General features: G+C 29.1%; 1 protein-coding gene across 1 annotated transcript; it reads right to left on the bottom strand.

The window, feature by feature from the left end:
• Positions 1 to 6,367: 6,367 nt before the first annotated feature.
• On the bottom strand, positions 6,368 to 9,654 carry LOC115694991 (uncharacterized). The gene is made up of 8 exons (XM_061117130.1): positions 9,512 to 9,654; positions 8,861 to 8,923; positions 8,681 to 8,776; positions 8,461 to 8,508; positions 8,103 to 8,174; positions 7,824 to 7,958; positions 6,952 to 7,358; positions 6,368 to 6,710 (listed from the first exon to the last, which is right to left on the bottom strand). Exons 6-8 carry the CDS (start codon positions 7,902 to 7,904, stop codon positions 6,659 to 6,661), a joined length of 540 nt encoding a protein of 179 aa, XP_060973113.1. The 5' UTR covers positions 7,905 to 7,958; positions 8,103 to 8,174; positions 8,461 to 8,508; positions 8,681 to 8,776; positions 8,861 to 8,923; positions 9,512 to 9,654; the 3' UTR covers positions 6,368 to 6,658.
• Between the last annotated feature and the right edge of the window lie 1,319 nt (positions 9,655 to 10,973).

Here is a 10,973-nt window from a genome sequence, read left to right as displayed (position 1 = left end):
GTTTTCCTGAGGCATCCCTAGTTCATGTCTATTTCTCATGAATTAGTTGTGCATGCACTTAGGGTGGATGGTGAATTAGCTTAGATTGAGAATTATTCATCTTTTTTTATTGATTTGTATTAAACTCTGATTCCTGCTAGTAAGAGTTTAATTTCAAAAAAAAAAAAAAATAGTAGACTAAGTTTAACATAAATTTTAGAGGATTAGAGATGGTAGTTTTTTTGCATATTCATATTAACTATACTTGATAAATAATAACTCCTTTAGTTTAGATGGACCTAACCAGGTGGAAATAAATTCAAAAATTCAAATATGAATTTGATAAACTTATCAAAGTATAATTAATGGCTAAGCCCAATGTATAGACTAATAAAAATAACAGAGCCCAATATCTTCAACCCAACAACAACCCACTATAACACATCTGCCATAGACATACCACCACCATCTTTCAAGACAAGAATAACACCACCAATATTTAGGACACCAAAAAACAATTAAGTTGGCTTTTGATTGGGATGAATGAAAACATAAAAATAAAAATAAGAATGGAAATGAAAATGAGAATAAGAATAGAATAGAATAAAATTTAAAATGCATAAACGAATTGAATAAAAAAAGTTATTAATTTCTTTCTCATCATACATTGAAATAGTCTTTCTTTATATTTCAAAATGAAATAATCATTCCACCAAAATAGTAGAAAGGTCATTCCATTCGAATCACATTTCAATATTTTAATATACAACTAAACAAAAGAATAGAATAAAGATTAGGGTAAATATTATTTTAGACCATGTGTTTTGCAAAAGTTACAAATTGGACCCTCTATTTTGCTAAATGACAAAATAGACCCTGTATTTATCAAAATGATACAAATAAGACCCTGAACTAATTTTTTGTCAAAATAAATTTAATAATAATCTGATCTAAAGGTGTTATGACAAAACTGTTTATATTTTCAGTAGTTATTCGTAGTAGGAATTGTCTTCAAGTTGGTTATATTCAAAAATTAACTGTAAAAAATTAAGCTTAGGGTCCTATTTTTACCATTTTGAAAAATACAAAGTTTATTTTGTCATTTAACAAAAAATAAGGTCCAATCGGTAACTTTTACAAAACAGATGGTCCAAAATAGTATTTACCCTACAGAAAGATTATTTCTTTTTCTATTCTATTTATTTTATTACCACTAACCAAACGCCACCTAAGAGTATACTATATAAATAATATAATTTTTATTTGTTACGACACTTATGAATATTTTTTTGTTTTTTTTATTATTATTTTTTAAATGGATTTTTTTTATTTTATATTTTAAGATCGTTTTTTTTTTAAATTTTTTCACAGAATTTCACACAGAAACTCATATAGCAACTAATGGAGCAACCTAAATTGTAACTAAAATTCGTAGCAACATATAAAAACCATTAGAGCAACTCTAACTATAAATTTTTTTAAAAAAATTATAAAATAATATAAAGTAATTATATTTTCTTTTATCATCATGAGCTAACATTTATTTCACTTGAATATACATCACAATTGTTCGGTCTTATGGGTAAAGAGTATGTATATATATAAGATAAGTTAGATAATTAGAAACACCGTCTTTTGTGTGTATAAAGACGAACTACTATTATTATTTTTCAACAACAACAACAATAAAATACGTAGTGACACCGTTTATAAATATTCAACTTAATATAAATTAATAATAATAATAGTAATAAAGAATGTGCAAAGGAAAAATTAAAAAATGAAGTGGAAGCATCAAGAATATGCCCCCAGTCGCCCCATAAATATCCATCTTTGCATGTAATGTAATGCTAATGTCACACTATTTTATATTGATCAAGTTGAAACATACCGTCTATCTACGACTATGACCCTAATAATAATATATAATTGTTGTGTTGTTTTCAAAAACATTCAAAATCAAATCTTAGAAGAAACGGTGAGAGAGAGGCACATGGAGTGGCGTTCCAACTACCACCTACTCTTCCTCAATTAGATAAAACAAAATAAAGATATTATTCACTAAAATAAAATATTATACACAGTTTTTCAAGGTCTTTTATATCAAATAAATAAATAAATAAAATCAAAGTCCAAGTAATAAGTCTATAGAGTGGCACCCTGAATATTAAGGGTTCTCTCATTTTAATTTTTATTAAGTAATAAATACTCAGCTTTTAAATATACTATTTTTTTTGGTTAAGTTAGTGTATTACTTTGAATCAAAACTGTTACAACACTCACAAATCAATCCCCAACACCCTTTTACAACACTCTTTTACTTATCCGATTAAACCAATATTTATGTTTATTCCCTATTTTCCAATCTCAAGACTATAAAATGTATTTACAATCAATTTTTTACAAAATTGACAAATTTACTAATAGTAGGAACTTCTTGATATCAAAGACGTTAATTGAGAGTTCTCCAAACTAAGTATACACGAGTATTAAAAATAAGAATGTAAATTTCTTTTCGAACGGCCTCATGGCTTTGCATCTTTGAATTCTTAGTTTTTATATGGTCTATATAAGTTAGAAGCGGAAGCGAATTTGATAAAAAAAAACTAGTTTTATTCAATAAGAACCATAAATGCAAGAATCTCAATATAATATATATAGATTAAATCAAGACTAATAATAAGAAGATAATACCTCTAGTCTATCAGGGACCTCATTATCTTTTAGTATAATTACAATCATCCAATCCAAAAACTATTGTTGAAGAATTCACACTGCATGCATTCTTTCAAGTCAACCTCAACACTAATTTATGTATTACAGTGTATTCTCAACTCATAAGATAGATACTTTAATTAAGATAGGGTTGATCACAATCTCACACCACATATACAGTGTTGGGCGTGTGAGATGAGGAGAGAGAGAGTGAGTGGTGTGAGAATAGAGAGAATGAGGAAGTGAAAAATCAATTCTTATTTTCTCTCTTATTACCGTAATAAAATCTTTTAATTAATCCTTTAAAAAAAAGAAAATAATTTAATTTAAATTCAGAATTGTAATTCAAATATAAATATATCTAATAACTGATAAACAAATATCAGTTAAACATTTTATTTTATTATTATTTTTACTATATTTTCAACTACCAAATTTTATTGGTAGCAAATAATAGCCTTTTGCTACCAAATTAGTAACAAAAGTTTTTAGTAGTCAATACAAAGCAAATAAGACAAAATATTTCTGCTGCCAAATTAATTAGTAGGCAAATGTTCTTTTTAGCTACTAATGAGTTTTAGTAGCAAAATATTTGTATTTAGCTACCAATTTGACTACAATTTTTTTAGTGGCAAAAGATCTTTTATTTTTTAGCTACCAATTGTATTCAGTAGCAAAATAATATTTTCAACTACCAATTTTTACTACCATTTTTTTTTATAAGAAATTATGAATTTTTAGATATAGGCATTTTGCTATATTATTTTTAGTAAAAATATATCTTCTCACAATCAATACTCAACTATTATTTTCTCTTGTATAAAAATTATTTGGCACTTTTCTCTTCAATATTTAATAAAAAAATAATATTTGTTACTAATTCATTGTAGTAAACATATAATTATTATTTGTAATATTTTTATACTAAATATTAGAAAATACAGTAAATAATTAAGTTTTTTTGTTTTTTTTTATCAAAACATAAATATTATTCCTAATATTTTCTTCAGAACTTAACTTATTTATATAATTTTGTTATTAATTTTAGTGAATTTGTTTTATATTTTTTTCTTATCATATATTGTATTTATTACCTAAAATAATTAATTTGGTGAATAAAATAAAATAAATAATAACTCTAAGTTGAACATAAATAAATAAGAGTAAATTTACAAGATTTTCCATGTGTCCTTAAAAAATTTAATATTAATTATAATAAAGTTGGCACCTAATACAAACAGCTAGGGGTGTTCGTTGGATCACATTCAATAATTTTAGACCTATTTAGATCTGATCAAATCATATATTGGATGTTAGATTTTACCATCCGATCTGATCCAATTAATTTCAGTCATCCAATCGATCCAGAATCCATTGGATGCTGGATTAGATCGGTTCTATCCATTCGATGTATTTTATATATATTTATTGGTTTAATTTAGGTTTATCTAATATTTTAAACCTAGTCTTTTTTGGATTAGATCGGATCCATCCAATATTTTAGGTCCAATGTGTATTGGATTGGATTGGATCCATCCAATTCAAGAAAAAAAGAGTAAAATTTTAATATTAATTTTCATATATACATATAGATTTGACGTATAACAATGAAAAATCTAATTACTCATCCAAACTAAATGAAAATACTAACTAGTTCAATTGAATGTTAGATGTATTGAAATTTTAGACACCACATCCACCATCCGATCCAATCCAATTGGATATTTAAAAATAATATCAAATCCAATCCGATCACAATTGGATATGCAATATTTGGCGGTCGGTTATAATTGGATCGGTCGGTTCTCATTAGATTGGATCCGTTTATGCACACCTCTACAAACAACATTACCAAATATTATTTTAAAATCAAAGATTTTAAAGAGTAGAGTTATAATTTTTTCACAAAATAAATTTATATCATTGCCTTATTAAAATCTCTAAAGAGTATTAATAAATAATTTACAAGAGGAAAAAGATAAACTAAAATATTAATGTAAACAAACAAAATAAAATAATAATATATAAATTAAATAATTAAGAAATATAGTCTCACTCATTTGTTCAAATAAAAATAAATAAAAAATATGATAAAATATCAAATCAATTCTATGAATTTATCGACCCACTCCACTTGAATTTCATATCAATTTCTTCATTTGTGTAATTCTCCTTTCTATTGTTGCACTGAAAAAAAAATATAAATATTAGTGAACTTAATATACTGATATTGATATATATATATATACTAGGTAGGAGCTACGTGCCGAGGCACGTAAATGTTAGTTTTAGGTAAACTTCTGCCTAATCTTCCATTGGTTCAACTGCTTGAATGGTGAACTGATTGTACTTTGAACTCATTGTTCGGTTTGCATCTACGTACAACTGAATTCTCCATTTTTTGGCTGATAATTGTCTTGTAGTTTTTGGACAAACAACTTATGTTTCTGAAGAAAAAAAAATGATTAGTTATAAGTTTTAATGTATTTCTATGTACGAAAATGTATAAATTTTACATATTTATTTTTTTATAGTTACCTCGTCCGAATATGATCTTAATTGAACTGCAGTACATGAGAATATGTTTTCTGCAACATCACCGAACATCACAGCATCTAACAACTCTGTACCATCGTCGAGTTGTACATATGTCCTTGCACTAATAATTTATACAGAATATGTAACGGTTAGTATGAATATGCAAGAAGTTCAAATATTAAATTAGTTATAATGTGCTTACCGTACCAGTAAATTTGAGAATAGAGTAAAAAGACGATAAGATGTTGAGAAGTAAAAAGACAATGAAGACAGAGTACTCTTACCTGTACCAGTAGAAAGACAATGAGAAGAACTTGAAGTTGTCGAGGCCACGGAGCGAGTAAATTGGAGTGGAGGCTTCAGGATTGACCTTGATTGAGAAAGAAGAGGAGAAGACGATGATAAAGAAAGAGAGTGTTAGTGTTAGTTAATTAAATCTAAACATTATAAATATGAAAGTGAGATTATTAAAAATTGCATTACAGTGAGATGGAATTGAGACCTGAGAGCAAATCTATGGAGAGAGGAGAAGAAGAGATGAGCCGGCAGAGATATTAGGTATGATTAACCTAATATCACATCCCCAAGTTCAAATTCAAAAAATTAACAATTTTCAAATTAAAACTGCTTCCTTATTTCATGATGATATTTATGAGCATAACTAAAAATATTCAGTTTCTTAAAAAAAAAATAAAAAAAATAACAATAATTTGAATAACATTCAAATAACTTTTAAATAGGAAACACATGTATATTTATATTTATTTAATATACACGTATATTACTTTAATTCAAATTCATATTTAAACAAAAAAAAAAACAACAGAAAATAACAATAAATTGCCAGTGTTAATATTCACTAAACGTGTGAAAAGAAGCCAAGCATCATGACATGTATTTGGATCTCATTTTACATAGTTCTTTAAACAAACTATAAGTATTTTCATCAATTTACTACTCACAGCTTCAGCTCCTTGCTTCAGCAAAATAAGAGAGCCATTTGTTCCATCGGTCTCGATTGCCATATTATACAATTTTGTGGTGTACACAAACAGCTGCGAGTTTCTATTTCACTGGAATTACCAGAGAGAAGTTATGTTATGAGGGTACCTGTAAAAAAAATGCCAAATAAAAGTAATTAAAAAATTATGTAAATTCAACTCAAACCCACAAAAATACTTACACAAAAATACTTACACATATATACTTACAAAAAATATTATACAATTTAAACAAACCCACAAATATACTTACACATATATAAACAAATTATTATTATTACTATTTTTTTCACAAAACAAATAACTTTAAAATATAAAAGGGCAGCAAAATCAGTACCCACGCAATTGAAAATCCTAGAAAAATTGCAATAAAAGTGTTCTTTGATGAGGTTTCAGTCTCAACATCTATCGAGTCAATTACTCAATTACCTCCTCAACAAGATGAACTGTGACAAAAATTTGCCCTTTTTCTGTGAACTGCAAGATTTCAAGTAAAATAAATATGTTTACAGCATTTTGAAAAAAGCACAATTTAGAAAGCAAGAATTCCCCAATACATGCCAACCAGGGACTAATAGCTTTCTGGAAGAGCTTCCTAAGAAGCTATAAACAGAAGCAGAAGCCTAGCCAAATGACTAATGTTTTCTATATGACACTTAGCTAGATATGATATTCAAAGATTTTATCAAAGAGAGGAGTCATTTAGAAAAATACATACCCATTGGCACATGCTACAGTTCTTGAGATTTTCATTTTCCTAGTTGAGCCAGAATATAGTTCCTCAAGGCTGCAAGGCAATTTGCTCTCCACAGCTGGTGGTTTCTTTGGAACAAGACCTTCACTATATGACCGGAAAATATTTTCACCACCACCGAATCCACCAAAATTTCCTCCTCCTACATCTGACTGAAACCTCATAGATCTCCCTGGTCCTGATGAACCAAAACTAAAAGGACTACTTCCAAAGAACTCTGCAAAGATGTCCTCTGCATTCCTTTGATTAAACCCATTTGAGCAACCTCCATTTCCAAATGGAGATCCAGAAGTTCCTGGTGGTGGCATGTCCTTTAATCCTTCTTCACCATATTGATCATAAATTTGTTTCTTATGAGGATCACTCAATACCTGAAGTCATCAAATTCACATTTTTCATTCCTAAACACAACAAGCTTAAATGAAATATGAATTTTATAGCCAATACATTCATTCATATAATGTGTAAATGAAACAAGCAAGCTCATGCCCTTTATAGAAAAATCTACATAAACCTGTTTACATCATTCTGTTCTATCTAACAAAGAATACCACCATGAAAATCCCAATAGCATCCAAATCTTAAGAACAAAACAACAGAAAAGTCTCAATCCCAATGGCAAAACAAACTTACCTCATATCCCAATTATTACTTTTGAAGTTAAAACAATACAAAATAACCCATGAAGTTTTAACATAAGGAATCATGAACTATGATCTCATATCCCAATATCAAACAATATAATTCCAATAATACAAAAAAAGAGCAAAACCCATCAATTAAAATGAACTCAAGAAGCTTAAACAAACATCAATGAACAAAAGAAAAGAACTTGCCTCATAAGCCTCAGAGATCTGCTTAAATGTAGCTTCGGCTTCCTTTTTGTTATTACGATTCTTATCAGGGTGCCATTTCATGGCCAATCTCCTGTAAGCTTTCTTCAAATCATCATCTGTGGCGTTCCTATTCACCTTCAATATGTTATAGTAATCAACACCCATTTTATCTTTAGTTATAATTTAGTTATAAGAAAAGACACCATCCTTTTTCTTCATAAAGGTCTTATATTTATCTATTGTCTTTTATCAATCAACAATACCAAAATGTGTACTTACAAGTTTCAACTGTCGAGGATATGGGCATGCCCCAGGGGACCCATAAGTAACACCCAAGATATTGACACCGTCCTGCAAAAGAAGGATAATGTAAAGATTACTCAATGATCACAAAACATATATCCTTAGAAGAAAAAAAAATGGAACTTATTGCAGTGCTAGTTGGATGTTATCTATCTTTTCTGATGCACGTGAATCACGTAGCAACATCTTTTTGGCAATGAAACATAGAATCTGTTTTAATTTCAATTTTGCACAATGTCATATGTAATGAAGAAGTTGACATGAATCTAACTGTGCCTAAACAGGAGAGAAATAAAGAGAGAATTTAGAAGACACCGGTAAGATTGAAACTTACAGTGTTGATAACAATATGCTCATCCAAGCCATCTCGTGGAAGACATCTCTGAAATACATAAATATTGTCATTAATGATATGAAGTTATAACATAACAATCATTTTAGCATGGCCAGATGGCTTGGTTGAAAAAAAATCTTGCCAACAAATTGCAATTAAGTATTATAGTATACGATCAACATGCAAAACAAAGACCATCTAATAATGCAAGAGCCCTCACCGCTTTCACTGATGAAATAACAAATTCCCTCCCAGGAGGACTCAAAACATTTGATGGCAATCTTATCGTATAAAAATCATCTTCTTGCAAGAGCTTCTGAAAAGATTAGTATGAGTATGGTTAAAACTTCTTAATTAAGAAAAACCCCAAGAAAGAAAGTTCATAAGAAATTTAAATCACCGAAAACTTTTCCTTCTCCTCTGCAAAAAATGCATTCCTCGAAAATCGCAGCTTTGTTAAAGTCTGTTACAATAAAGTCAAAAATTTAACCCGACAGTCAGCCAATAGGCATTCACCTCAACATTTTTCACTTAGTAACAAGAGAAACTCAGAAACATGGAATGGAGAGTGGATTTGAAATAAATGCTGAAAAATAAATAGTATATCGTGCAAAACGCTTACAACCTTGTGGGAACAAACAACAATTTGATGCCCACAAAAGCTGGAGCACTATAGATACAAGTAATGTTAGAAAAGAACCATTCATTTTGAGTATGAATCCTTAACAAGGATTCTGCTATTGTTTCTACTGTAAATTGGCAAATGGATCAGATATAAACAGAAGCATCCACCATTATTCATCTACAAATTCTCCTGTCGAGCAAATTGTTTAACGTTTAACTCTCTTTTGAATATTACCAAATAAGCAAAACTAAAATTCAAATCAAAATCAAAATTTTGAACTCGTTCATTAGTTTAACAATATACCCATTTCAATCATACCGAAATTCAATCAGAAACATAAAATTTAAACCAAATACCTCTTACTGGTAACTTATTTTGCGTGAATTTTCTCATCAAAACAACTTGGAATGAAAAGAGCAAACACACCTGACCACCATGATTCCAAGTCTTCAATCGAGCCGTGAAGGTACCAGCGGGAGAGAAATCAGAATCCCCAAATGCGTGTTTTATAAATAGGGAAATAGGGTAAAAGAAAGACCTGGCTAAGAAACGATTGAGATGAATTTTTTTTTTATATATATATATTTTTATAAGAAAAAAGTTAACGGCGTTAAAAGAACCCGTTTAAAAAAAATAAAAAATTATTTTTTGGCATTAAAAAAAATAAAAGAATCGTTAAACCAAGAATTCCCGTTAAACCAAGAATTGCCGTTAGATAGGCACTTTTAATATATAAAGATATATATAACGGGTGTGCTCTTAATGAGTATTACCCATGAATGATTATTTAATTATTGACCATTAGATTTGATCAAATGGATGATATTTATAGTTATTAATAATTTTTTTAAAATTAATATTTTTTGTTTTTATCTATTACCTGATGACATGACAGTTATCTTAGTTTTCAAATTTCATTCTTTGTATTTCTTTAATATAAAACAATTAAAAAATATATTAATTTATAATTGTTGTTTTGATTAATTTGAACACTCTTTAATAACCTATTATTATTACACAGTAAACACTCCAGTTGTTGATTTTCAGAAGAGCTATGGTAAGTGCGCAACTTTCTCCCATTTTGATTTTATCTATGTTTTTACTCTATCTACTTCTGTGATTCTAAATATATATAATGGTGGAATAGGAAAGCAATAATGAGCAATACCAACCAAAGTTGAAGCTTTCCTCCTAGACTAGTTCTTTTTCGTACATGGTCATGATCGCTCTCAATTTGAAAGGTGACTATCACTCACGAATCACGATTCATTATTATTATTACTTTTTTAAATAATAATGGTAACTTCATTAATTCAAATCATCCAAAACCAAGGATGAAATTACAATAGGTAAATAAAGACTATTAAAAACACGATCAACCTCAACAAGAGAGGATCACGCCAAACAACGCGCAACCCTATTAGCAGATCGCTTCACAAAACTTAAAGAGATATTACCAACCTCAGCAAACAACGCCTTACATTCTAAAATAATATGGCCATAAGAAGAAGCCATATTTTTATTACTTTGAATATCACCTATTACCCTTAAACAATCTGATTTAAGAATGATCCCAATCCAGCTTCCACTATGGCCAAACCATTTGGTGCACACTATGAGGCTCAATTTCAAACTGTTGAGCATTACACCAGTCCAAATAATTCACTTTTGCAACGTGAATAACCTCATCTATCAAGGGAGATATTGAGCTCCAACATCGTTCCTCAGCTTCCACATAGACCAAAGAATCATGGCAGCTTCCACACATTCAACATCGCTCCATTGGGCCATCCCTTCCTCAAACAAGCTCATGAAAAGTCATGGCAACATGAGCCACAACCGACACTCTTGTTTGTCTCCAGTAGGATTGCACAAAATTGCACCGAAC

The sequence above is a fragment of the Cannabis sativa genome, chromosome 6 (assembly GCF_029168945.1).
Source record: "Cannabis sativa cultivar Pink pepper isolate KNU-18-1 chromosome 6, ASM2916894v1, whole genome shotgun sequence".
Lineage (NCBI taxonomy): Eukaryota > Viridiplantae > Streptophyta > Magnoliopsida > Rosales > Cannabaceae > Cannabis > Cannabis sativa.
The sequence above is the reverse complement of the archived record's forward strand: the minus strand, read 5'-3'. Positions and strand labels throughout refer to the sequence as shown.

What these genes read in the sequence shown, in the direction of transcription:
- LOC115694991 (XM_061117130.1), bottom strand. Translation starts at nt 7,904, where the DNA reads ATGAAATGGCACCCTGATAAGAATCGTAATAACAAAAAGGAAGCCGAA. An exon ending in AGATCTCTGAGGCTTATGAG is followed by an intron (nt 7,359 to 7,823) that starts GCAAGTTCTTTT and finishes TGATGACTTCAG; the next exon opens with GTATTGAGTGATCCTCATAA. An exon ending in ACTGTAGCATGTGCCAATGG is followed by an intron (nt 6,711 to 6,951) that starts GTATGTATTTTT and finishes GAAATCTTGCAG; the next exon opens with TTCACAGAAAAAGGGCAAAT.